Source organism: Sturnus vulgaris, chromosome 10 (genome assembly GCF_052056855.1).
Source record: "Sturnus vulgaris isolate bStuVul1 chromosome 10, bStuVul1.hap1, whole genome shotgun sequence".
Taxonomy (NCBI): Eukaryota; Metazoa; Chordata; class Aves; order Passeriformes; family Sturnidae; genus Sturnus; species Sturnus vulgaris.
The window spans coordinates 22353923-22380424 of NC_142252.1; the positions used below are offsets into that span (position 1 = coordinate 22353923).

Below are 26502 nucleotides of genomic sequence, written 5' to 3' on the forward strand. Positions count from 1 at the left end.
TTTAAAAGGTATTCAGGCACGCCAACAACGTGTCTTCGCTGATGATGAGCAGCCCAAAAGACAAATTTGAAATTTGAAGAAGTAAAGCATTAGTTGAAAAAGCCTTTAAAGAGCAGGGAGTAGCCAGATCTTGTTGTGAAGAAGTCTGCCAGCACTAAGCCATTTTCATTGCTATGTGTTGTGATATGCAAGGTTATAAACTGAACTAAGCTACTCCACATAAATACAACATTTACAGCAACAGAATAAACTTCAAGAGAGATTTTACAACAATAGCATTCTGTTCACCCCTGAATATGAAAGGAGGTGACAGACACGTTCATGAATAACTTTCATCTACATGTGAGCAAATCGCTGACAGTGGCAGATGAAGAGACAAACTCAAAGCAAATTTTAAAATCCCAACTCAAATTGGACTAGAGGATGTGAAAACACAGGATAGACAGTTTCATGAGATCAAATTTTGGAACTCATGACTGCCTTTAACAGGGAACTTTACACTGCTACAAGCCTTCACATTGTATTACATCCTAGACTGCCCTGCGTAATTCTGTAGACAACCCACACCTTAAAAATAAAAAACATCAACCATTCCTGCTCCCTCCCTTCCCTTGGCAATAATTCCTCACCACACTCAACCAAGCCAGGGTAATTCTAAAAAAATACAATGGGTGGAAAATAACAAAGGGTGAATCTAGTCCAAGCCCAAAAACTCCAACCAAGACCTGTCAAAATCTGGAAAAGTATCACGAAATTGACAGAAGATGTAACTATCTTAAGTTTTAGCAGCTCTACGACTGCAGCTTTGCAGCTTTATTTAAAGCATATACTAATTTCACTGACAGGATAAAATACCATTAAACAGACATTTGGCTCAATTTATGCTACATTTTGGTAAACACCTCTCTCCTACAAAGAAGGGCGCAATTTTCCATTAGACTAAATCACCAGATCGCATCAAAAATGAGGGGAAAATTGAAGAATCTGAGCTCAAAGGTGATTAACAGCACAAAATTCATACACGCGATGCAGGTTTTAAGCAGCCCTTTAATACCAGGATGTGTAGAGTGTTTGATATGCGAGAAATCACCCATCGATCTGATTAAAACAAACCAAGGTGGCGTGAGAACGGGAAAATTCATACATGTTATAATGTGTAGCAATCCAGGTGCCTTTTTTCCCTAATTTCCCCCCACCCAGTGCCCTTGCTCACCCCTAAGGAGATGTGGATGGGTAACACACACGGGCACCTGCACATTGTCCCTCTGTTCCCGCAGGAACTCTTCCCACCTTGCCACCAGCACTGCAAGAAGTTACCGCCAATGCCTGCCAAGTTTAATGCTCTAGCTGTTCACATTGCGGAATCCGTGTGCCTTAACATTAGGTGACAGCGATCAGCGCTTTAAAAAAGGGAGCGTTAACAGCGACACATCAGGAATGCAAATTCGAATCCAGAAACGAGCTGATGCTTTGATATTAATAGCAAATATTAATCACTGAGCTCTTCCTGCAACGTAACTCGAAACTTCAAACCTCAACGCTTGCTAGGAGCAGAATCACCTCGACAAATAACGCACAAGTTTAGTTCTTGTACCGGCCAGCACTCGGGGCGCACGGACAGCGCGGGGCGCGCCGAGCAAGCGGGCAGGACGGGGCTGGCACAGGCGGGAGCAGCCGCTCACCGGCGGCTCCGGGAGCCCAGCTACGGGCTGGGAACGGCCGGAACGGCCGCAGGAACCCGCGGGACACGGCGGGCGGGTTGTGGGGCACGGCACGGCGACACTTCGCTCACCCGAGCACAACTCCGCCTGAACGCTCCCGCCGGGGCGCGGGCTGAGCGCGCCGGAGCTCCGCGGGGCCGGAGAGAAGCGCGTCCCTCCGCCGGCCGCCCGTAGGAGCCGAGCGAGCACCGGAGCGGCTTCTGGGCTCGCCTGCCGCTCCCCGCCGGGTATCCCACCCTGGAGAAGCAGCTCAGATCCCGAACGCCTCCTCTCCCACCGCAGCGGGCGCAGCCTGTCCGCCCCTCCCTTAGGCGCTAAGGGAACGCCGGCGACCCCCGCACGGGCAGCGGCTCCTCCGCGCCGCCGCCACTCCGGCACGGAGCTCCGCTCGGTGTAACCAACACGCCGGAGCCGCCGGCATATTCGGTCACACAGCCCCGCGAAGGGACGAGCACACTCACCGCACTCCTGCTACTGCCCCGCCCGCTGCCCGGCGGTGCTACTGCTGCCACCGCTCCGCGCTCCGCCGCGGCTCTGCCGTGCAGGGCTGAGCTCGCCTCTTCTCAGCCCGCTCCGCTCCGCCCGGGCACTGTCCCCGCCCCGGCCCGCCCCGCAGAGCGCTCCCGCCCCCTCTCCGCTCGGCATTGTGGGGCTTGTGGTCGCGGAGGGCGGACTACGAGCCCCAGGGCCCCGCGCGCGGTTCCGGACAACGCCTGGTGTGTGGTAACACCGCGGATCTTCCTCCTCCTTCTCCTCCTCCTCCTCCTCCTCCTCCTCCTCCTCCTCCTCCTCCTCCTCCTCCTGCTCCTCGCGGGCGCTTCCGGCGCGGCGGCGGCGGCGGCGAAGCCCCTCGGGAGCAGCGGGGGCCCGGCGGGCCGGGGCAGGTGAGGTGCCGAGCCCTGCCCTGCCCGGCTCTCCGCGGGCTGGACGCGGGGCCCGCCGCGCCCTCCGGGGCTGCGAGAGGAGCGGTCGAAGCCGCCCCCGGGCTGAGGAAGCGGCTGAGGGCGGCCTGGCCGTGCGGGGAAGGTGCTGCGGGGCGTCCCTTCCCCTCCCGGCCGGGCGGTGACCTCTGTCCTCCGGCCCGGAGGCACCGCCGAGGGCTTGTCCTTCTCGCCGCCCTTCCCGCGGCCGCGGGGCTTGGGGCCTGGCCCCGCTCCGGGGTTCCCGGCCTGGTGCTGGTTCGCTCGGCCCGGGCCCGGCAGGCGCAGGCCCGGATGGGTTTTATTTTTGTGTGTATTATTTTTAGCTCGTCCTCTCGCAGCGGAGCGCTGTCAGGTGGCTGCGGCGGGCACGGGAGAAAGGGCGCCTGGGCTCCTTTCCCTATTCCTGCGCCAGGGGAGGTGTAGGTTGGACATTAGGGAGAAATTATTCACTGCAGGAGTGATCAGACATCGGAGTGGGCTGCCCTGGGAGGTGGTGGAGACAGCGTTGCTGGAGGTGTGGGAGGAGAGGCTGGACGTGGCCATGGTCTGGTTGACAAGGTGGTGTTTGTTCAAAGGTTGGCCTCTGTGATCTTTTCCAGAGTAATCGATTCTGTGATTCCTTTTCTGCAGGGTCCCCTTGGGGACTGAGCAGCCAGGGGAGTGTTCAGGGCTGGGGTGTCCCATTAAGTTGCTCACTGAACTGGTGAGTTGGGTTGGTGTTTTTCCTGTAGCTTGCACATACTTGGTTTTGGTGGCTGTTCCTGTTATCAGAGGAACTAATTCTCCTCTGGTATTTGTTTACACGTTGGAATGTATTTTTGTCCCTTTGGAGCTGTGTCATACCTGTTTTGATAAAGTAATGGCTTCACTTTCACATTCCCAAAGAGGTGAAAAAGAAAGAGAAGTAGGGGTATGTTGTTGTGGTTATTTATTCCGGCATTCACAACCTGTTTCAGTGATGCTGTGTAACAGTTTTGGTATTGCTGACTGGTGGAACTGGAGCACGGGCTATGGGGTCTCATGTGAGACACAGACTGCTGTATTGGGACAGATTAAATCACTTCCATTTTCAAGTCCAGCAAAAGAACACGGACTAATTATAAGCCTGACTTCAGGCTAGGCTTGGTTTTTATTTTTTAAGTTGATACGGTTCTAAAAATAGACATCTTGGATTTATCACAGGTCTGTGTCATTTCTGAATTAGTCATAGAACTGCTCTTACTGTAACCAAGTGCATAAGCAGCTCTGCTTTGCCAGAGTGAATTTCACTGCAGGTGACTGCTACACATGTGTGGAGATGTTTGAAAACTGTATTTCTGTTCTATTGAGAGGCATTTGAAGACACTTTTAAAACTTCAATGCTATTTGGTGGTGACATTCCTTTTATTAACTCTTCAGTGAAATTATTTGGTGTGAGAATCAGTAGGATATGGAATCAGTTCAGTAGGCTGCCTTTTAAGTCTCTTGTTATCATTGCTGATTTTAAAATACAGATTGTTATCCTAATACTTGATCTGTATGCTAATCCTAGTGAATACACCCAGACTCAGTTTTAAAAATGAGAGTAATTTTGTATCTGAAACACAAAGCTTTGAAGCTTTGTATCAAATAATCTGAGTTATACAATGGGAAATAATTGCAAATGATAATTAAAATACAGTGACAGGTAAAGTAACATCTGACCAAAAAAAAAAAAAAAAAGATGATATGTGAGTTAGGTTTTTTTTTTATTCAAGTGACGATTAATGGCAGAAAAAGAGTTACCAAGACAGCTATGGAGTGTGTATATAGTTAAAAGAGCATATTCTGCAGGCTTTTTTTACTTCCATAAACTTTACAGCAGTAGTAAATTACCTACACTCCCTCCTCCCATGCACATTGGTCTTACATTTCGATTCAAGCTCTGCCTCTGAATTCAGATGGAATTTATGCTGTTATTTCCCTTCCCCCACTCTTTCTTCCTGGACTTGAATGAGTTTTTCTGATAACTCAGGGATCTCAGATCAGATTAAAGGTGAGACCTGTTCTTGAATCCTCACTGCAAAAAGTGGAGCAGAACCTCTTGGCAGTAAGGTAGTCTTTTCTAGCAGGAATGGGGCTGTGATTTTTGCTTGGAGCCAACCATTAAAATAATAATATTTGTAATCACTGCCTTGGGCCTTGTTCCTCTGTAGTACTTTTCTAAAAAAGAATATTAATGTCTAAGCACTTACCAGATCTAGGCTAGATGGAGCCTGGAGAAGGGAATAGAGACAACATCAGTGCAGAGGTAGATCTGCTGATGACAGAGCTGAAACCCTGCCAATTGATACCAAATGTTTCTGTTGGTTTAAAACTTGAAAAGTTGAAATCATGAGAGTCTGCTCTCTTTGCTTTAAGCACTGCTTCAGAAGATTGTGTTACACAAACAGCTTTCTTTGATGGAAACCTCACTCATCTTCAGCCTGGCCTAGGAGCAGCAGTGGATTTGGGGAAGATCCTGCCTGCTGTAGTTACATGGTCATGGTTGTGTTCTCATTAAGCAGCTCTGCTTGATTTAAGTGCATTACCAAAAGTCTGTTAGTAAATGGCACACATTAGAGAAAGCAAATTGTCACCTTGGACACTGACAATGGTGGTTGAAGTGTGGTGGTTTGTGCTTTTCGCCCTCTTTGGAGGTGCTGGGTTTTGGGTTTTTTTCTGCTAAAGTTGAGTTGAATGATTTAAAATGTCATTGGGTGGCTATGGGGAGCTAGGTCTGTCAAAGAACCTTTCCAAATCTATTCCTCATCTAAAATACACCAGCTCTCTCCGTGTTTGCTGACTGGCTGGGATCATATTTTAGTGCTGAGACTTAAAGGTTAGGATGTAAGATTTATCCTGAGAGTGGAAGCACGTATTCCATGTTAGTGCATCTCTTGGAATACAGCCTGATGTGTTTGGTGGGTCAGGACTGGGTAGTCAGGGTTGTATTAACTGGCATTTTAGCACAGTTGACAAGTCTAGATTCTTTTTAAATTCCCTGTATCGTTCTGGACTTTGTCTCCCAGGATTCTCATTGAACACCCATAGATTTGGGTCTGTGGGGTCTCTGTAACAAAAAGGAAGATCAGGCTGACACTCAGTTTAGGATTTGCCAGTGTCCTGCTGTCTTCTCCTCGTCTGCCCCCTCAGACCAATTAACGAGTTTGCCAGCAGAGTAACACCTTTTATACATCTTGGAGTTTTCCAGGATTTCCTCAACTCTACCACTCCACTGTGCTGTCCTAATAAATCACCTCCTCATGGAATCTTATTCCACCTTTTTTGACAATGTAAAAAAAACCAGACGACAGATGAAACTAGGGTAAACTCCTCTCAAAGAAAAGGCTCTTTTGAGATTGGAGGAACTGAAGTTAAGCTGTTCCAAGGCACTGTCATGAAGTCTGGCAGCTGTGCAGAGCTGCTTTTGATCACATCCTAAAAGAAATGCTGAAAGCTCCTCCTTGCTGTGTGATAATGTGCATTAAACTTGGGCTTGAGTCAGGCCCTTTTGAAGGTTAGTGGACTTGCTGATAGTTGATCTAAATAGAACAGCAACTTCAGTTTTGAGGAGGATTTGGTCCCTAGTCAGGATTGAGACCTTCTTGAAGGTTATTTGGATGTGGTTTAATGCAGCTATGACAAACTGACTTTGAGTAACACAATGAACACAGAGTTTTTGTGAAGATGATTATTCTTTGTATTTAACACTAGCAAAGACTGAAGTGAGTAAGTTACATCCAAAAGATGTGAAGTTCATTCCTAACTATAAAAATAAATAGTTTGAGAATTTTAGCAGTCAGGTACTTCATGACACTGTGATGCTTCCTAATGTATCTTCTGGAAAACAGAAAGATTTCTGAAATAATGAGCAAGCAGTGTGATAAATTGAATATATTTCTCTCCATACCTTGGCAACAAAAGCATTTGATGGTTTTAAATATTTCTTGTGTACATGTGTATATATATAAACCCACCTCTTCAGTTGCAAAATTGGTGTCCTTTGTGTTAATATAAATGCAAGTGTTGTATTTTTTTTCTTAAGAATGTCAGTGTCTGGAAAAGGGGTAACAGATAATGTATAATTGTTTTTATATGAGAGATTTAACTGTACCATGGATTAGTAACAGTAGCTTATGGTTCTTCAGGAGAAAATGAGTTCTTCATGGTAGCTCACAGTGTAATAGGTTTTCATCATCATAAAAATCCATCATTTCACTTAGTATTTCCTTTTGTGTGTGTGTGGATCCTGCTAACCCATAAAAACAAAGTAATTATATCTAATGGCAATTTTGTCCTTTTTTGCCCTTCTTACTGTGATAAAAATCTTTTGGGTAGAGTAGAACAATGTTCAGTGACCTGATTTAACATTTTAAAAATTTACTCTGAGAATACAGATAAAAACTTGCTATAAATTAATCCCTGAATACAGGTGGTGCTTGTCAGATATGTGAGTGGATATTTACTGAACTTCCAGAAAGGAGGAATTAAACAGCAAAACAAACAGATCTCCATCCTGCAGGGAATACACATGGATAATAAATGGGACAGTTTGTACCTGCAGAAGGGAGTGAAAACTTGTTCAGACAAGTTCCCTCCCCCCTGTGAGCAGACCTTGCATGAATTTATGTAACTGAAACAAGTTCTTGGGAAAACACTCAATTTTCTAAGGAATGATGAATATTCACTTGTATTCTTCCATGCTCTTGACAGTGTAAAATACCAGAGGTGGGTGATAAATCTGTGACACCCCTGATTATTGCAGTTCCATCCAGAGCCCTTCCAAAAGTCTCAGGAATCTTTTTCTGGGGTTGGTGGAATCAGCTCATCTGTGGCACTTTGAGGTTGGAACAGCAAGAGAAACAAAGTGAGGTTTTGCAATAAGCAGCCCGTGTATAAATAAGCAGACTTGTATAAAGTTTTTATTGTAGTCATGTTTAATTTTTCTTCAACTTTTACTGTTCACAAGCTCACATCAGATATTTACAGTATTTGTATTCATCCAGTTTCTACTCTGTGCTGACTGTAGCCAGTAACAAATTTCACTTGTATAATTATAGCTAAACAATCATATCTCTGCTCTGGACAAAAAATACCTGTTCTTCTGTTTAAACTGCCTGAAGATCTTTAGCCAGTGCAGAGCATAATGAGGAACATGGCTTGAAGAAATGTCTTGGCATGTTTTTAACCTGTTCATATCAGGAAGTGATATTGATTGCTGCAGCTGTTTCTTATAATTTCACTCTTTTTCACTTCTTCACTTACCTTCCTGTCAGTAAATTACACAGACATGCAAATAAATGCTTGGTGTCTGGAGCTTGCTAGGAGGAAAAAAAAATCCCTCCTCTAGTGCATTAAATTCTCCAAGCAAATCTAAAAATTAAAACTCTTAATATCTTTCTTTCTATCTTTATTTCTGACTTGGATTTTCGGTCTTTAAACTCAATCATGTCATATAAAATATTTTAAAAGAATCTGATGAATAGAAAATACAGCGGGCTGGAACAAAGGGTTTTTATCAGCTGTAAGGTGACCTTTTTTCTTTTCCACATAATTTGTGGATCTGAGCAGTGATCCTTCCATGTTGGGTACGATGAGCTGGGCTGGGTGGAGAACTTCCAAGACAGAGGTTCAGTTACTGGAACAATAATTTTCCATTGAGTTAGCATAGCTGGTGACACACCCTGAGTGGAAACATGACTTCAGCTTATATAAAACCAAAGATGTAGTGTTCACATTCAGATGGGTGGAAAGCAGGCACTGATCTCCAGCAGAATCACAGCCTGATGCATGTGCAAATATCTGGAGTATTTAAAGGTAGTTTAATAGTCACAGTGCATCTGGATGAGGTTTGGGGTTGCAGCATGCAGTGTTTTCCAAGCTTTTTCTGGATGGGAGTTGTCAGGAACCCTATGCTGCTGCTTATGAATGGTGGCAAGATTTTTGTAAATATCCCATAAAATCCCTGCTTTCAGGAGAATTGATTCCATAAGAACTTGAAGGGAAAAACAGTTGTGATAGCACTTTTTCTTTAAAATATTCACTTAATAGATTTCAGTTCAGGTTTTGAAGTTACACTAATTGATCGTTCCATGATTACTTGACTCATGTAAAAAGAAATCTCTGGTTTCTAAGCAGTGAAACTCAGGTTGATCTGTGCCATGTCATTTTTAGAGCCTGTCCCTCACGAGAATTTGTAATTGTGTGTTTGCTTTCTCTTTTCTCACACACTCTAAGGACAATAGATTTTCCAAGTTCTTCAAGTATTCTTGCACAACGAGGAAAAAGAAGAGACATTTCAGTGAATGAGGAGTTTTTTGCTTCTATAGTGTTTTCCTTGAGAAGTGGCTCTTTGAATGAGGATGACAATGGAAGAGATGAAGAATGAAGCAGAGACCACTTCTATGGTTTCCATGCCTCTCTATGCTGTCATGTACCCTGTCTTTAATGAGGTGAGCTCCAGTTTGCCTTGGAATGCAATAATCCCCTTTATTTTGGGAAATGTGCCCCCGTGTTGTTCATCTTGTGAAAGCTTTGTCTAAACACATCTTCTCTCTCTGCATTGTTTCACCCTTCTTGCCATGAATAGTTTCATGCTCATCAGAGGTTGCTGGTTGTCTTGGTCCTGAGCTTTTCTCTTACCTTTAACAAGGATTTTCACAAAAATGCCAGCTCTGGTATTCCCTGGTAGGAAATAGCATGCAGTCGAACCTGTGAACAGCTTGATGAATTTTAATTTTACTGCTGATGGTTGTAATTTAATAGGATATTTGTTTTTCTCTGAGTGTCAGAGATTGCCAAGATGTTCTTAAAATCTTCTGTCAGACTTTTGCTGCAAAATACATCCAGTGATTTTTGTTTTCATTTGTGGGGGGAACTCTCTCCTTTGGGATTAAATTTATAGGATCTCTGAAGTGAGAACAGCAATTCTAAAGCTTCTGTCAATCCCCCTTTCCTTTCTGCTTTATAGGCCAAGGTGTGATTACTTGACTTGTTTTGTTCTGATAACAACAGCATGCTAATAATTAATTCTAAACTTTTATTGCAGCTAGAAAGAGTAAATCTGTCTGCAGCTCAAACACTGAGAGCAGCTTTTATTAAGGTGAGAAGTAAATTGCATTGAAAAATGGTTATTTCAAAAGTAAGCTGTATATGATAGAGCTAAAAGGTCAGCTCTCTTGTTTCCTTGTCTTTTTATCTAAGACTTCATCCTTGATCCACTAGTCTAAAAATAAAGTGGACAATTGCATGAACTGGAAGTTTGGGATGTCTGCAGATGTCATGAGTGGAAATGTGAATGAGCAATTTTAAACAGACTCTTCTCTTGCCCATTAAATGAGAGAGCAGTCAGTGAATAAATAATAATCTAAAACCTACAAGATTTACAGAATAGGTGCTCATGAGCAATAGGCACATAGCAGACTTTGAAATTGGTTTACAAAGTGAGTGGTAATAGGTTTTGTGGATGAAGTTCAGTGTTTGTGTAGAAAGCCAGCAGTAAATGGAAGAAAGATTCTTCTGACTTTTTCACGTATTCCTAAAGAGTGAAAATACAGATACTCCTTTACACTGCTTCATTGAAGTGGTGATCTTTTGAAATACTGAAACAAAGAGCTGTGCAGCTCTGGGATACTTCCCTGCTCCTGCCCTTAAATCTAAATGTGCCTTGATGGTCTGAAGCCTCAAACTGAGCTCTTACAAGCCTGCCTTGGTTTTGTGTGTTTTCACAATTGGTGGTAAGGAGCTAAGCTGGATGCAAATAATGTTAAACTGAGATGTTGGCAAAAATGGTAGTGCCAGCTAAAAAGCCCAGGCAGGCTCATTTTTCTTCCACACTGAGCAGTTTTTTGGTAGCAGCACAGGTGATGTGAACAGTTCCAGTGTTAATCCAGCTCTGTACTTAGATATGTCATCAATCAAAACTGGGTTTTTTCTGAAAGAGCAATTCCCAGACGGTGTCTGAGCATATGATGTGATTCATGAGAGGCACATTTATAAATGTCATGGGGAAGGTGGGGGAGTAGCACCTGTGTTGGAGTGAATTAAATTCCAGGGGATACAATATCTTTGTCTCAAAGCTTGGAGTTTATGAAAATATAACAGGATAGAGACATTTATTAAAACCTTTCTTACTCAAATTAAAATGAATGCAAGGGCTTATTGGAAAAGTTGCTTATACAAAATCATTGATGTAGTCCAAGAAAAATGGATTTTGTAGTGGAAAAATATTTTTAATGTAATCTACTTGTCTAAAGCCATTAGACTTTCAAAGTTCCTAGCAAACTCCTGCAGTGTCTGAAGCAAAAGACATGAAAATCTTTGTATTTACAATATCCAGGTCTTGCATATTTAAGAATATAAAATTTCTCTGCTATGCAGGCTGAAAAAGAAAATCCAGGTCTTACACAGGATATCATCATGAAAATTCTGGAGAAAAAAAGTGTGGATGTGAATTTCACAGAATCTCTTCTGCGTATGGCAGCTGATGATGTAGAAGGTAAGAAATCCTATGTTGAATAACTGTATTTTTAATTACACTGTTAACTAGGAGCATGCAATTCTCTGTTTCTTTTTTTTCTGTTTTTCAGAAGAGATTATTTGTTTCTTTGTAGAAGAACAGCATGGTAGAAGAAAATTTGTATTTTTGAATACCACTGTTGGATAAATTAAATCTCCCTGAAAGCCATGCTTGACTAATAAGAGCAGGAAAGAAAGAAAATGAATGTTTAGAACTATGTTTTTATGGGTGCACAGTTCACCTTTTGCAATGCTAACCACCAGGAAAAGGCAAATATGGAGTATAATATCCTCTTTTTTTTCCCCTGCGTCAAATTAAAAGCAGCAGTTACACTGTCACAGAAGGAGAATATACTGCAGGCTTTAAGTTATTTTAATACTGAATTTGATGACTTTAATGTCTCAAATAAAGTAAGATGGGCTCTTTTTCCACCATGCAGTAATAAAGGTGATTGTTGCACTGTCCTGATTCACACAGGGGTTATTCACTGCACTTCTCTGCCCATGGCTCTTTCTGTGCTGCTCTCCTTCAAATTCACCCTGGCAATCCTGGTGCATTTTGTGTTGTGTTTTTAGCTGTCACTCCAGACTTCAGGACAAACTAATGATGATTTTGAATATGTTCTTTTTGCCAGAGTATATGATTGAAAGACCTGAACCTGAATTCCAAGATCTTAATGAAAAGGCACGAGCACTTAAACAGATTCTTAGTAAGATTCCAGATGAGATCAATGACAGAGTGAGGTTTCTTCAGACAATCAAGTAAGTACAATATGATGGGCTTTGCTGCAGATGGAGAGGTCAGATTTATTTAAGCCTGAAAGTTGAAATTCTGTAGATGTAGCAGCTTTGTTCCCATTGCAAAGGAGCCTGATCCCACTCAGAAATGATGAGGATGTTACTTGAGCAAACTTGCTGGTTCCAAGGCTGAGTTCCCAGGATGCTGCTCTGCTTTTGGTCTCCTCCATCTTGTCTGACACTTCCTCTGTAGAGACTGCCCTAAGAAATACTTGGCTGCTAGAAAGGGATTAAATTCCAGCATTTCGTGGGATCTCCTAAGGATATTGAAATTCTCTTTTTCTTGCCCAACAGGGACATTGCAAGTGCAATAAAGGAACTTCTTGACACAGTAAATAATGTCTTCAAGAAATACCAGTACCAGAACCGGCGGGTACGTGCACCAGCTCTTCATCCAATATTTCTGATAGCAAGGGAGGAGTCATCCTTGGGATCAAAGGATGAATAGGAGAGCTTAGCTGGTCAATGACACCATGCTTCAACTACGAAATGATAAGTCTCAGGAGTTTTAGAGAAAAAAAAATTTCTTTGTTTCTTCTAAAGAAAAAAAACCCCTCAAAATATTTATTCCCAATGTAACGTTAATTAATTTTCTGATCAGTTTAACCTTAAGGTTCTCACTGTACCCAGAAATATGTGAACTAAGACTCTGCTCCTGGTGTTTTTGTTTTTGTAGGCACTTGAGCACCAAAAGAAAGAGTTTGTAAAATACTCCAAAAGTTTCAGTGATACTCTGAAAACCTATTTTAAAGATGGAAAGTAAGTATCCTTTTGTCTTGTTGGTTTTGTCCTGTTGTTTTGATGATTTACATATAAAGAAAGGCTTTGTTGACCTACAGGAAAACAGGACAAGCTTTGGGGTGTAAGCTGCCTTTTTTAGGAGTTGCCTAATTATTTCCTTACCTATGTCCTCTCATTACCATGGCTGCTTTAAAATGCTGTTTCTTTTGTAATGCCTTTGAGGAAAGGGAAATTTGTTGAATACACCACCGTGTAACACCCGTGTGCAGTGTTAGCTTTGAATTTGAATATGAGAAGTTAAATTTCCTGGCCCTGTGTGGGTTTTCTCAGTGCATATACAAGGGCAAAGAAATAATGGATTTTTTTTATTGAGAAAAATAATTTACCTGTTTGAAATATCATTTGCAAATAGAAAAACATCTGTGCAGGGTTCTCTTTGATTTACATTTTTATTGGCCTTTCTTTATAGACCCTCACAGTGCTCTGCAGTATCTGGAATGATTCAGCTGATTTTTCTTCTAGCTAAACATTTTAGCCTTCAAACAAACTGAGGCTTTTTCCAGGTCTTCACCTTGGGTTTTGAAGTCACAATTCCTGTATAATTCACTGTAGTGATTCTTTTGGAGGATGAGTGGATCCCCCTCAGATTCTGACAGTGCCGAAGTGTTCTGTTTTAAAGATGGAACCAACTTTGATGTCAGCTCTTGTTGAGCTTGGCAAAGGCTGAGGGCACCCAGGAGATGGTGCATTACTGAAGGAGAGAAAAGTCTTGAGACCAGCTGGGAGTACAATCCTCCTCCCATCAAAGCATTCTTCTTTTTCTCTCCTTTTCCTGAAATTGGGGCTAAATTTGATGCCAAAATGAGAAGTTCAGTCTTTGGTAGCTTTGATTCCTGGACAGAAGTCCTGTGTGCTGTGGGCTTAAGCTTAAAGTATGTTAATTATTTGCAGTAGTGTAAGAAATTCCTTAAGGCCTGAATTTCCTATCCTTGGGAAGTCAGGAGGGATTTCAGTCTGTCTGAGCTGCACATGGAGTGAGATCCCTGCTCCCCCCAGGATGGAACAGCACTAAACAAAGCCATGCTCAGACGTCATTACTGAGCTGAAAAATTCCATGACCCCACACCTTTCTCAGCAGAAAGGTAACTAAAATAGCGTGCTGCTGGCACATGTGTGCACGTTTAGTATTCCTTGAGGGAAGAGTTGCCAATTCTGGAATTCCTGGGGGGTGAAGAGCTCAGCTTTGGAAAGGTGTTTAACAAGCACAGAGTCAGAAAATGGCTGTGACCTTAAAGATCATCTGGTTCCAAGCCCCAGTCATCTGCTCCACGCTTTTCCTTTGGTTATGTGAATCCCAGAAGCAAAGGATTGAGATGTCAGTGATGATAGAGAGCCAAATTCTTTTTAAATTCCTGCCAAATCAGCACAGCCTTTCTGGGATTAGCTATGCAAATGAAGCTGGCTGGCTGCCAGCAGGTCAGCACAGGATGGAACATCCCTGTGCTACCAATTCTCAAAGCCTAGGTGCCAATAGTGCTCCAATGCCACGTTTCTAGAAGAGTCTGAAGCAATATTCTTCTCTTTCCACAGGGCAATAAATGTGTTCATAAGTGCCAACCGACTAATTCATCAAACCAACTTGATACTCCAGACCTTCAAAACTGTGGCCTGAAAACTGTATATGTTGAGAGTTGTACTTTTCAATGGTGGATAGGGTACCTTTATATGTAAATTTTAAAGTTTTGACTGTATAAATTATCAGCCCCTCTCAAGGGGCCTAATGCAGGATTTTGAATGGGATTATTGCCATCTTACACCATATTTTTGTAAAACATTGTAGCTTAATCATAATCTCACAAGAAAGATTTTGCATCACTTTTTTGCTATTATCATTCTTTTCAGAATTATAAGCCAAAAGAATTTACGCCTTAATGTGTCATTATGTAACATTCCTTACAAGAATTGTAAATATTTGGTGTTCTGTTTCTGACATTTTAACTTGAAAGCGGAAAACTGCAAGATTATGTATTTAACAATATTGGTGGCAAATATTCAATAAATAGTTTACATCTGTTAGACTGTCTTTTTGTATGTGAACAAAAGTGCATAACTCATCTTTCTAGAACTGCAGAACATTCATTCAATAGAAAAAAAAAAATAAATTATTTGGGTGCTTAAAGCTACCGGGAGTTCAAATCAGTGTAAAATGAGGGGTTTTCCTTAAAACTGAGATTTTGGCTATTATCTAGACCAGAACAACTATATTAAAATGTCTTTGAGAAAGTAATCAATCAACCCAGAAGTGAGATGTGCTTTTGTTTTTGATAGAAACTAGATCTCACTTCTTTCTTAGTCTTCTGTTAGTGGCGAGTTAACAGGTTTTTTTACTCCTAGGCTATTCCAAGGTTTGGAGCACAGAATTATTTGAAATATATGCAGCAAAGATTGCATTTAAGCTATTCAGATCAGTGGGTTTGAATTTGTCCCCTTTGGGAGGGAGGAGGATTGGAGCTAGAACTCTTCCAGGTAGCACTAGTGATATCTATACTATGCATGCCATAAGGCAACTTTGTTTTTTCAGGGAATTGAAATCACGTGAGACCTCGACTGACAAACCTTGGCTGTGTAGGTGATTAAGAGCTGCTGCTGGACAGGTGGAAATTTTCTCTTTGTGATTTCCTGGTGATGTTTCACAAGTTCTGGTGAATCCCTTGGAAGTGCACCTCGAGCTGATTTGGAAATAGAATAAACCTCTGGAAGTTTGCAAAATCTGTGGCCATTACTAGGAAGTTTAGGGGAGGATGTGAAGCAGCTTCTGAAGCTGCAGGAGGAGCACTCCAGGCTGAAAGATCACAATTGCTACAGAACTATTCCTTGTTCTAAATGGTGAAGGAAAGGTCCCTCCAGATTGTCTGGCACACTGGCCTGGTGCTGTACTGCTCATCTGGGGCAAGTGCCTTATCCCAGGTACAACAGCTGGGTCCTTGCATTTGCTGATCTGAAAGGATCAAAAAGGGGGGAAATGCAAACTGCAGCCCCCCCCCAAATAGCACTGGATGTTCTGCTGTCTATTTGTGCATGGAATTGTTTCCTCGATGAGAGCACTGACTGTAGTGAAATAGAGCAATGTGAAGGAGAGTATTGTGTACAAATGAGTTCTTTGGGAATGTATGTTGTGCAATGTTTGGTTACACACAGAGCTGTAAGCAGGACGTGGTCCTTAAAGCTCGCTGGTCAGCCTGTTCTCTGTTCTGGCAGTGGTGTCTTGTGTCCTTAGCAAAGTGAGCCTACTAAAGGGATGCTGAATCAATTTATAGTTCAAACTTTCTGGTGTTTCTTAAAGCTTGGCCTGCTGAACTGTCATTTTTTTGGCACGTGATAGAAGAGCAGCGATGTTAGAACTGGCAAAATTAGAGTAATCTTTAATTTGCATCTTTGCATTCTGTAAGCAAAAGGGTTGAGAAATCTCCTTGTGGATGATGCTCACTTAAGTCATAGCTCCAAAGCGCTTCATGAAAATCCATGAGTCAGGGAGAAGGAAGGGAAAGGCCCCTGGAGTTTGTGATACTTCATCTGCCTTGGAGAGAGTGTTTGGTACTGGGGTGGCTGTAGGGAGAGAGAAACACAAAAGATTGGGTTATGTTTTATGGATTTGGCCTGATTCCCATAATACTCTGAGATTTCTCTATTTTCTTGGATTGAGCAGGACAGTAACTAGTGCTGGCAATCATTAGTTGAATGAGACCACGTTTATGTCTATGGGTGGTAAAAAATACATTAAAAAAATCCATTTATGACTTGTGTCCCAAACAAGCTGCTCTGTTATGTCCTGCCAGCTGGTTCCTTGTCAAATCAGAGGCTATTTCATCAAGAAATGAACTGTTCCTGTTCATCAGTTCTTCCCAAAACCTTTATTGGGTAAAAGGTACCAAATACAGGGCTAAGCTTCAGGTTGTCTGGCCAATGTGTTTTGTTTTATTTATAACCTCATTGTGATTTCTATATGTTACCCTTAAAAGTAATGGAAAATTATTCATTGTAATTAATGTCTGGTAATGGGAAAACTTGAAAACTGGTGTCTTCAGGTCACACTCTTCTGTTGTGTGCAGTGAATCCATATCTAGTGGTCTTACAAACCTTTCTTTTCCACTGAATATGAGCTGGGACATATGTCTGTCAAATTTTATTGTGGTTTTGCACTTTATTATTCAAGTTACCTGAGTAGCTAAAAGATAAGTTTCTCTTAAGGATTTCTGATACAGCAGTTAGTGTTGCAAAATGCTCTTAGAAAATTTCTGCTGTGAATGTGGGTTATAACTGCTATGATAATGTTAACATACGGAAAACCAATCTAATAAACAAAATAAAACTTTGTATATTTGTTAATGAAGCAAAGAACCGTCTTAATCACTTGTTTTGATTTTCCTCAGCCTGTAAAGAAGTGAAGAAAAGCTTAGAGCTGACTTGTTTCTGGCTGGAAGCTTTAATACTGATCACAGATTTGTGTCCAAGTCTGTGAGCTGTGCCAGGTGCCCAGCTCAGAGCGAGGTTTTATCTTGAGCTGACAGGAAGTGGTGAGTATGAAATCTCACAATGTCCTGGTGTCAGACCTTCCTTGTCTCCAGCCAGCAGGAGCAGATAGTGTCAGTCTGGATTAAACTTTATCTTTTCTTATGATCTTATCTAGATTACCACCAAAGTGCTTTTCAGCTCTCACACTGTGTGTCCAGGGAAGCCTTGTTTTTCTGCAGGTGTTATCTCTTCATTTCACAGAGCCTCTGCCTCTCTCACTTGGGTGGGGAAGGAAAAGGAGGTTGTCAAGACAAACTTGCCACAACTCTAAGCTTTAGATTGCTACATTTATTTGATTTCCCCTTCAGACTGGAGTAATGTGTGCAATGGTAATAACTGGATTGGGCACAGCAGTGATTATCCCTTGCCTTTGGAGGAGGCCCTGGCAGTTCTGCCTGAGAATCTTGCTTTGCCATGCTCAGCCTGGCTCATCTTCCCCCAGGCCTCCCCTTCTGGGGAAGCATTTGTGCTGGGAGCTGTGGGAACTCCCTGAGCTGTGCATAATCATCCTGGGCATTGCTGCACTTTGTCATTTTTCACTCCATTCCTTTGCTTTTCCTCATACACATCTGGGCAGATGTAGCTTTTGAAAGAGAACAGTAGGGAACGTGGGTCAGGAACAGAGGCACAGCCTAGCAGCAGCTTTAGTTCTAAAAAAATAGGACTGGAAAGATGCTCCTGGGTCATTTGGCTTCTCTTACAGAAGTTGAAAGGTACTGTAGAATGTTGGCCCTAAATCTGCCCAGTTCTATTTTAAAGCCAGCCTCTTTGTCCTCATTCCTCTTGTTAGATGTCATTTTAAAGCAGTCTGAAAGAATAAAAAAAAAACCTTTCAAATATTGAAGTTTAATATGCTGCATAAATTTAATTTATGATGAAGAATTCACTAACCTTGGCCACAACCAACTGTTCTTTTTCCCTCTTCTCTCCACTTGGGAGTCCTGGGATGAATTTTGTACCACCGTGGGCTTTACTTCTTACAGATCCACAATCCCAAGGGTTTGGACCTCTAAACAGGACAAGGTGTTGGGCAATGCTAAGTTTGCTCCTTTGAGGCTGAGACAAAACAATTTTTTCCTCATGCTATAGCACAATCTTGAATTTTGCTACAAAACTCATTGGTGCTGGTGTCTCCAAGGCAGAGGAGAAGGATTTGGCTCACCTGGAGATGTCTCTGTCCCTCTCCTGCCCCACAGCCTGGCTGTGACACAGACCTTGATGTCTGAGACAATGCAGGGTGCTTCCCCCCAGCTCTGCTCGCTGGATTGCCTGAGCATTTTCTCCCTGATTTCTTATTCTGCACCTTGTCCCCTTGCCCCATCCAGGCCTGGCTGCTGGGGAAGCAGAAGGGGCTGAGGCAGCACATTGTCACATCAAGGACTCCTGCAGGGCAGGGACAGATCCCAGGGCCTGGGATCTCTTCCCCACTCTAGTCTGGCATCCTCACAATTATTTTCACCAGACTTGGGCAAGTTCATGTCTTTAATGTTCATTGAAGGGCCAGGAGTGGAGCTCAGCAGCACTTGAGGTGCAAGGCTGTGAATTTGGGCTGCACTGCCACACTTGGGCACTATCAGAGCCTGTGATTAGATGATAAAGGGTTTTATCTCCTCCTTCTCCCTCCACTGCCACCTTGCAGTGCTGCTTATCAGCATGTAAAGATCAGAAAGGCTTTTCCTGGCAGCACAGCAGCCAGAATCTGCAGTTCAGGAGTTGAGCATCCCAGAGAACGTTGTGTTGTTGGGTAAAGATCACTTTGCTCAGACAGCTTCAGTGGAAAGTGAGGTTACACTGCTATTGCTGTTCCTTTGGAATTTGTTTCTTGCTATTAAAGGTTTATAAATCATGAGGATTCCTTTGTTGAGCAGTAACCAGAGGTGGCCATGGGGGGAGGCTGAGTTGTCTTTTTGACACTTCAAGCATGAGAGGAAGAGACATTAAATTCCTCCAAGAGCCAGGTGGAAGTTGAATTCTTCTCACCTTAGAGACAGAAGTGTTCTTAGTGTACCCAAGAAGGAGAAGTGCTTTTTAGTGCTGTAATTCCATTATTGGTGACCAGGTAAGCAAAATAGATTTTCAATTGCTGGTTTCTAATGCATGCTCAGATCTGCTGTATAAACACTTGTGAATTTGCATTTGGTATCACAGTCAGAGGAGTGATTCCACCTGATGGATAGAAAAATTTCAGAGAATATTTTGTACTATTTCACTAAGCTAAGAAGTATAAAACCCTGTATCTAAATTAGATGTGTCTTTGACATTTTATTATTTCATAATTGTAACTCCTAGACTTTCCATAGTAGGTAATTGCTTTTTTCCCTGAAGCTGCCTTAGTCTCCAAGGATAAATGATGGGTGAAATAGATGCCTGAGTTCCTAAAGTTTTAAAGTAAAGAGAATAAAGTATGAGCTAAAAGTATAATTCACTTAGTCTCCCTTCTTGCTGCTGGGTATCTAATCTCCAATAGAGCCACAGTGAAAAATGCTGTGAAAAAAAACTGAGCTCAAAAGACTGAGCTCCAACCTTTAAGAAAACACAGACGCTTTCATGGTGAGTGAATTTCTTAACTAAAATGTTAATTGGAAGGATTTTGCCTTGCTTGTTGAGGAAAATGTGCTAACCATTTTTTCCCTGCTGTTTGCACAGCCGTGTGGTATTAATAATTTTGTGTGGTTCTCTACAGCTGCTTAATGAGTGACAAACAGAATTTTCTTAAGTGGTTTGGAATGGGAGAGCAGAAATTCCTTCTGAGGCTGTAATGCAGGAAGGATAATAAATATTGCCTGTGAAGGTTAAGAAGAAAACCTCCCAGAATCACAGAGGTGATGGGGCTGGAAAAGAACTCCAAGATTGGACTCAGTCTTTGATCCCCACCAGCCCTGAGTGCACTGAGCCCCACCTCCAGGGATGGGGACTCCCCTCAATCCTCTGGATCTGGACAATCTCTGCAATAGCCACATCTAAGTAAAATTCCCCTGTGATCCTTTAGCCCAGCCCCAGGATTTAGGGAGCCTGGGTAGAATCTTGTCAGACACAAATTTATTGCACTCTGAAGCCCCACAAAAAGCTGTGGTTGCTGCAGGTAATGGGGGAAAAAAAAATCCCACCTTATTTCTATTCAGTAAGAATTACAAAGTGTAAGGGGCAAAGAAAATGTAATTGTAGCTGAGCTTTGCCTGCCTTTTTTACATGACTTTAAATATAAAACCCAAAGCAAACGTTTAACAGTAAGGCCTTGTGCAAGTCAGTATTTTTTATTTGAATGAGAACTGAGCTGTTCTTTTCAAAACCAAATTTCTGCATTACCAAGACATAAAAGCAAAGTATGGGTTTAGTTTCTTTTTCCTTCCAGAATAAGGAGAGACTTTTTTTATCATGAAATAGGAGCAATACCAACTGCTGACAGTGCCAAAGTAAGTGAAGTTCAACCTGTTGACCTCTTGCTATCTGGAGCTTTTTCTCATGAACATGCAATAATGGTTCTGTAATTCCCTGCCAATAGAAGGCAGAGTAATGCATGAGGAAAATAGAGCTGAGTGTGAAAGCACCTGTTGTACCCGTGTCTGTCAGACAGGAATTAACCAGCAAGGCTGGCATGCTGCAGTCATTAAAGATCAAAGCTGCTCCTTGGCCAGTTCTCGTTTCCTGAGGTGCCAGGTGTGATGTGTGACCCTGTCCCAGGGCTTGCTCCTCAGGGATGTGGAGCCCAGGGGGACATTCCTGGTGTCATTGTGCTGTCTCCAGAGAGGGAGGGCAGCAGAAGCCCCCAGAGTGAGCTGGTCTTGCTTTGTTTACCCAATTCTTGGACCAAAACAACACCATCCACATCCTCCTCCACGTCATGTGGGCTGCAATTCTTAGTGGTAGAGAAGGATCAGGTGCAAAAACCCCTCCTGACAGGTCATTTAATGAATTTGGTACAAATCATCCTTTATTTCTAGTTTTTCATCCTTTATTGTCCCTGAGCAGAGCTCTGGGCTCTCTGGGTTTGGGGAGTGCCCTGTGTCCCAGCCTTAGCTCAGGGGAGAGCTTCCAGCCCAGACTTTGTGTTTATTTCCAAAGCCTCCTGCTGCAGCCTTGGAGGCTGCAGAGGATAGATGGGGCTGGTTTGCACAGGAACACCTCCACACACATTTATTTCCACTGCAGCAGCCACTGGGCTGTGTTCTGTGCTCTGCCAGCTCCAATTCCAGCTCTTGCCCAAGCTCTCAGTCACTGTCCTTCGGGCCCAGCTTCAGGAGCAAGTGGGAAAGTTCATCATCAAAAATGCCTGAAGTAAATGGGTTTTGCTAGGAACGGTTCAGCTGCAAACTGCTGTTGCTCCTGTGCATCTCTAGATTGTTTGTCTCTCTGAGTCCAGGACCTGGAACTAAATTTTACCAGCTGGCAGCTTTGTGGGTTTTCTGACTTCTTAAAAGCCAATTCAAAACCTTGTACCTCCTGCTGCTTGTGTGCCTCACAGGCAAGGCTTGTTACTTCTCTTTTTCCAAAACCCATTTGGAAGAGAATTACGTGATAGAAATTAATGAAAAACATGGACTTAACATTTATTTTCTTGACCTCTGAAAACGATTCCAAGTGGTGAGTGTTAGTCTTGTGGGGTTTGTTTTTTGGTGGGGGGCCAGGGGATGATGATTACAAATTAGTTAAACCTTTAAATAATGTCTCAAGATGTGCCCATATTAATCCATAAACCTGGGGTCACTCACCACAGTGGAAGCTGAGTAAGAACTTTGGTTTTATACAGATTATATGTGGTTCCTGTTGTTGGGATGGTATTGCTGCAAGACTGTCCCTGCTTTGCTGAAATCTCCCCTTCCCATGGAGCAAAGGAGTTGTAAAAGCTGCTGCTTCCCTCAGATTTTTGTAGCTGAATTAGCAGCAGAAAGCAGAGGGATCATTTTATATGAATTTTATCCCTGAGCTGTTAGAGCTAGAAAAGCCAACACTCAATCTACATCTCTCACACATAATACACTTACAATTCTCTGTCAGTCTCCATGGTAAAAAGCTGCTTTTAGGCTGATTTATCTTCATGAAATAACTTAAAACTGGACAGGAGAACTCACACTATGGGGGATGGAGCATGAAAACCAGAAGGACAGTGTTGGAAATGGTGTAATTAAGTACTGAAATGAGGTTTGAAATTTTCCTTAGACCAAGTGTGGCACTGGAACATCATTCCTGAGAGCTGCTGCTGTTGGTGTGAAAAGATTTCCAGCTGTTTCCAGCAGGGCTAGAGGATGCTCCTGCAGGAGAGTGTGTGGGGAAATCTGCTCTGGCTTTGGTGGCCCTGGAGCTGCTGCTCTTGCTTGCCCACAGTGTCTCCCTAGGCTGGAGTTCAGCAGAGCACTGATGTGCCTGTGGTGCCTAAAGCTGTATCTTTGCTGTGTCCACCCCTTCCCAAGAGGCAGAACATCCCCCAAAAGGCAATGCTACGTTGAAAAAAAAAATAAAATTGTAATTTGCAGTTTCAGAGAGGACTAATTTTCCTTTTCTCACGGATCACCTTATTGTGAAAAATCCATCCTCTGTGCTCCAGTGCTCATCAGTTTGGCACTTCAGAAATAAATACCCAGCCCCTTTCACATCTGTTATCCCCCACTGGCAGAGGACAAAGGTGGCTTTGTCCCAAAAGGAACCTGGTTCCACCATCCCAAACTTCCCCTGACCTTTATCAGCCTGCTGGATTTTCTGTGCCTCAACCTCCCTGCTCCTCATTTAAGGATTGCACTCAACGGGGCCCTGATTTCAACTACATTGCTGTGTATTATTATTATTATTATCATCATTATTATCGTTATATTATTAATAATAATTATGATGATGATAATAATAATAATAATAATAATAATAATAATAATAATAGTAATGTCATTCCCCAAGCACAAAGGAAAGCCTTGCAGGCAGGGAATGTCACACTTTAGAGTGCTGCAGTGTTTGGAATGAGAAACATTTAATGTGAGCAAAGGCAAATCACTTACAGAGTGGGAACACTCCAGAATTAGATGGTATCCTCTAAATATTTCAGAATTGAGGTAAAATAAATAAGTCAGTATCTTTTTAGCTAAAGAGCTCAGAGAATTTTCTGCATGGATTATATTGCCAGGAGAAAATCAGAACAGCAAATACTGGAGGAAAATAGTCATAATTTGTAGAAAATGGTTGTGTGGAAGGCGAAAATATTAAATGTTTCAATCATCTGTCTGCTGAATGTTTTCTTCCTGGAGCAGGAAAATGCTCAGGTACCTTAACCTGCTCCTTCCTCTGCTGGGCCAGAGCAGTGGCATCCTGACCTGCACACAAATCCTCCCCATAGGCAACGCTGGCTCAGGTCTGCTTTATTCCAGGTGCTCTGTGATGTTTTAGCTCCCTTTTGCCAGAGAGAGGAATGGGAACCCAAAAAGGGGTCTTGCCCATCCTCTATATGGTTAAAAGAGTTTTATTTACCTCAGAGATAGAATTTCTGAGCTTTGTAGTTTTTTTTCTAAAGATCAGGTGTTACAACAGCATTCTTTAGCATTCTTCTTGATTTTAAGGCTTGTTTATTGAACATAAAAAATGAAAATGTGGTCCCTATCTTGGCAAATCATTGTCCTAATATGTAGTAATTAGCAATTACTGTATTTTTCTCTTTACTACAGGCACTCCTAAGTAATACTTCTAAGCAGCCTGACTGTGGTGCACCTCAGGATGAGACTTTGAGAGTCCCATGCTGGAAAAGGGGCTGATTTTGTCCCATACCTGGCTGGGTACACACGGAACATGTCAGGGATGGATTGGTCAAAGAACGATGGTGGTCACTGGTGTGAGAGCTGTGAAAAGCTTCCCGTGGTTTTCCTCTGGATCAGAGCCCATGGAGCACCCTCGGCAGAGTTAGGGGAATGTTTTATGGAGCAGTGGAGGTGTGGCTCAGCAGGAATGTCGTGACTGGAACTGGAACCAGAGAAGCGCTGCTAAGGAGATCAGGGGCATTGATTAATCTTTTTGTGATGAGAGATTAAGTCTTTGGCTCACTCAAAACCTATTCAAGGTCAGAAGAGAGATCATGAATCTCTCCTTCAATATTTGGGGTAGACAAAAGGAGGATTTGCTGGGGCCAGGAGCTGCTGGGGCTGTGGGATGGAGCTGTGGTGGCCGAGTGATGCTCAGAGCTGTGCTGGCTCCTGCCACTGGCACATCCTCCTTGCCCAGGAGGAATTCTGTGCTCTGCTGGACACCTGGCAGGGAAAAAGAGCCCAAAAGGCCTTAAGGTGGAATGTGAGTCCTTGGGAAGCGTTGTGTAACTCAGTGGGGACAGGAAATGAGATCAAGTCTATAAATACCTGGGGCTTATCTCTACCTAAGGGAGGAGGTTTAAAGGCAGCCGAGGCACTGCAAATATTTTCACTGTGCCTTGGCTGGGCACTGGCTGGGGCCAGGAATCTGCTTCTCCCCTCCTTGACTGCTGTAATTGATTTTTTATTTATTTTAGGGGTGTGTGTGTGTGTGGCAGGGGGGATGTCTGGGCTTTTCTCACCTCCTCAGGGACAGATTTGGCCGCAGGAGTCAGGGCTGGGGGGAACAAGTGGAGCCAGTGCTTAAGCACTTGGGTAAAATAAACTCATTTTGTGTGTGCACATGGTGCTGTGAGACAGCAGCAGTTCCCTTCATCCCCCTACAGAGCTCCTGGAAATTGTAAATTGCTCAGAGGGGGGCTGGGGGAGTGCTGATATAATGTAGGGATCAATTGAAGCTCCACTCTGGTGCAGAGCTAAGGGAGCTTCTTCAGCACAAAATTCTCTTGGAATAAAAAGTGTCACTTTGGACAGATTGCATCTAGCTCTAAAAATGGATCAAAGCTTGTAGTTAACTAGAAAAATAGAAGTGTGTATACGGGGAGAAAATTATTTAAAAATCAGGATTACTTAGCTCAGCATTTGCAAAAAAAGTTTTATCCTTTTTAAAAAACAATTAAATTTTAGGCATTGGGTTTCATTTCATTAAATTTGAATTAAAATATACCTAATAGAAGAAAACTCCTGATTCAGCTTGAAGATTTTTTTATACATTGTGATGAGAAAAGTGATTTTGATCTGTTTCCTTCTGACTCTTGAGTTGTTCCCTCTGCTCTTACAGAGAGCAAAGCACTTAGCAGGGATTGCTCAGCACCTTCAAAAATCAGGGTGTATCTACATTTTATAAAGCAGAGATCCTCTGTGTTATGAGTAAAAAAAGTTATTCTCAAATATATCATTTGCAGTCTAAAGTAACTTGATAATGTAAAACACAGACTTGTAGAAACAGCAATAAGAAAATAGTCATGGATTTATACAAGAATTAGCTCTGATTTTTCTAGACAAGTATTATGGAGCTGAATTGCACTTTATTTCTCATTGGTATTTAGCAGAAAAATGAGTCAGCATTTAAGAGGATAGGTAGGAACTTTTCCTGAAGAGCTGGGATTGTGTTCCTGACTTCATTCCCCACTGCCCCCTTGTCCTCTGCCCAAAGCAAGCACTCACAAAAATTGCTGGTAAAGAATAACTGCAGAAATTGTGGTCAAATGTGTGCAGAAGGACAGATATAATAACAGATATAATTCTCTAACAAATAATCCCTAGGACATTCCTGAAAAGACAGGGAAGTTTCCAGCCAGTTTCAGCAGACCAGGATGGACCAAGGAACCAAAGCTCTGTTCAGTGGATTGGCTGAAACGAGTTTGTGTCCAAAGCTCAAAACAAAACCCAACCCCTGTTGTTAGAACTGGAATTAATTGATATTTTGGAGTGATTGTCCCACAGAGGAAGCAATAACCACTGTGGATTCCCCATGGCACTGAAAGTGCTGGAATTACCCTTTTTTGAGCTAAATAAAATACATGACATTCCCACTTGTCACTCCAGCTGTAGATTCCAGCGAGCAGTGGCAGATCTGCTTCATCCCTGAAAGTCAGGAACAGCTCCAGAACTGGCAGTTCTGCCTAAAATTCTAAATATTTATGTGACTCTTTTATTTTTTTTCCAATACTGATCTTATTGCACCAGTATTAAATGTGAGATCAGGACTGATCTTCTGTGTCTGAACCCCTCTGTGCCAACTTCAAAGCTCTCACTCTAGATTTAAAACCTGACAATAACTATTATTTCAATTTAGTTTATTTTGTGCTGATAATTAAAAATAATATATGGGTGTTTTAAGATTTGCTAATAATCCAGATAATTTTAGGGTCTTTAAGACCTGATGGCATG

General features: G+C 42.5%; 2 protein-coding genes across 8 annotated transcripts in view; one reads left to right on the forward strand and one right to left on the reverse strand.

The window, feature by feature from the left end:
- Positions 1-2366, reverse strand: part of SERPINI1 (serpin family I member 1) — a 44528-nt gene extending 42162 nt beyond the window's left edge. Inside the window, exon 1 of the mRNA XM_014884550.2 lies at positions 2183-2366. The gene's annotated coding sequence lies outside the window, so the exon portion shown is untranslated. The remainder of the gene's footprint in view (positions 1-2182) is intronic.
- Positions 2336-14776, forward strand: PDCD10 (programmed cell death 10). Of its 7 annotated transcripts, none has more exons than XM_088171060.1 (9): positions 2336-2437; positions 3275-3347; positions 8890-9096; positions 9693-9746; positions 11024-11141; positions 11797-11923; positions 12254-12332; positions 12636-12718; positions 14291-14776. In XM_088171060.1, exons 3-9 carry the CDS (start codon positions 9001-9003, stop codon positions 14370-14372), a joined length of 639 nt encoding a protein of 212 aa, XP_088027186.1. In that variant the 5' UTR covers positions 2336-2437; positions 3275-3347; positions 8890-9000; the 3' UTR covers positions 14373-14776. The 7 variants fall into 7 exon arrangements, with proteins under 7 accessions (XP_088027186.1, XP_014740044.1, XP_088027187.1 ...); XM_088171059.1 differs by having other exon boundaries at positions 2339-2437; positions 8882-9096; XM_014884558.2 differs by lacking the exon at positions 3275-3347 and having other exon boundaries at positions 8882-9096.
- The last annotated feature ends 11726 nt before the right edge of the window (positions 14777-26502 follow it).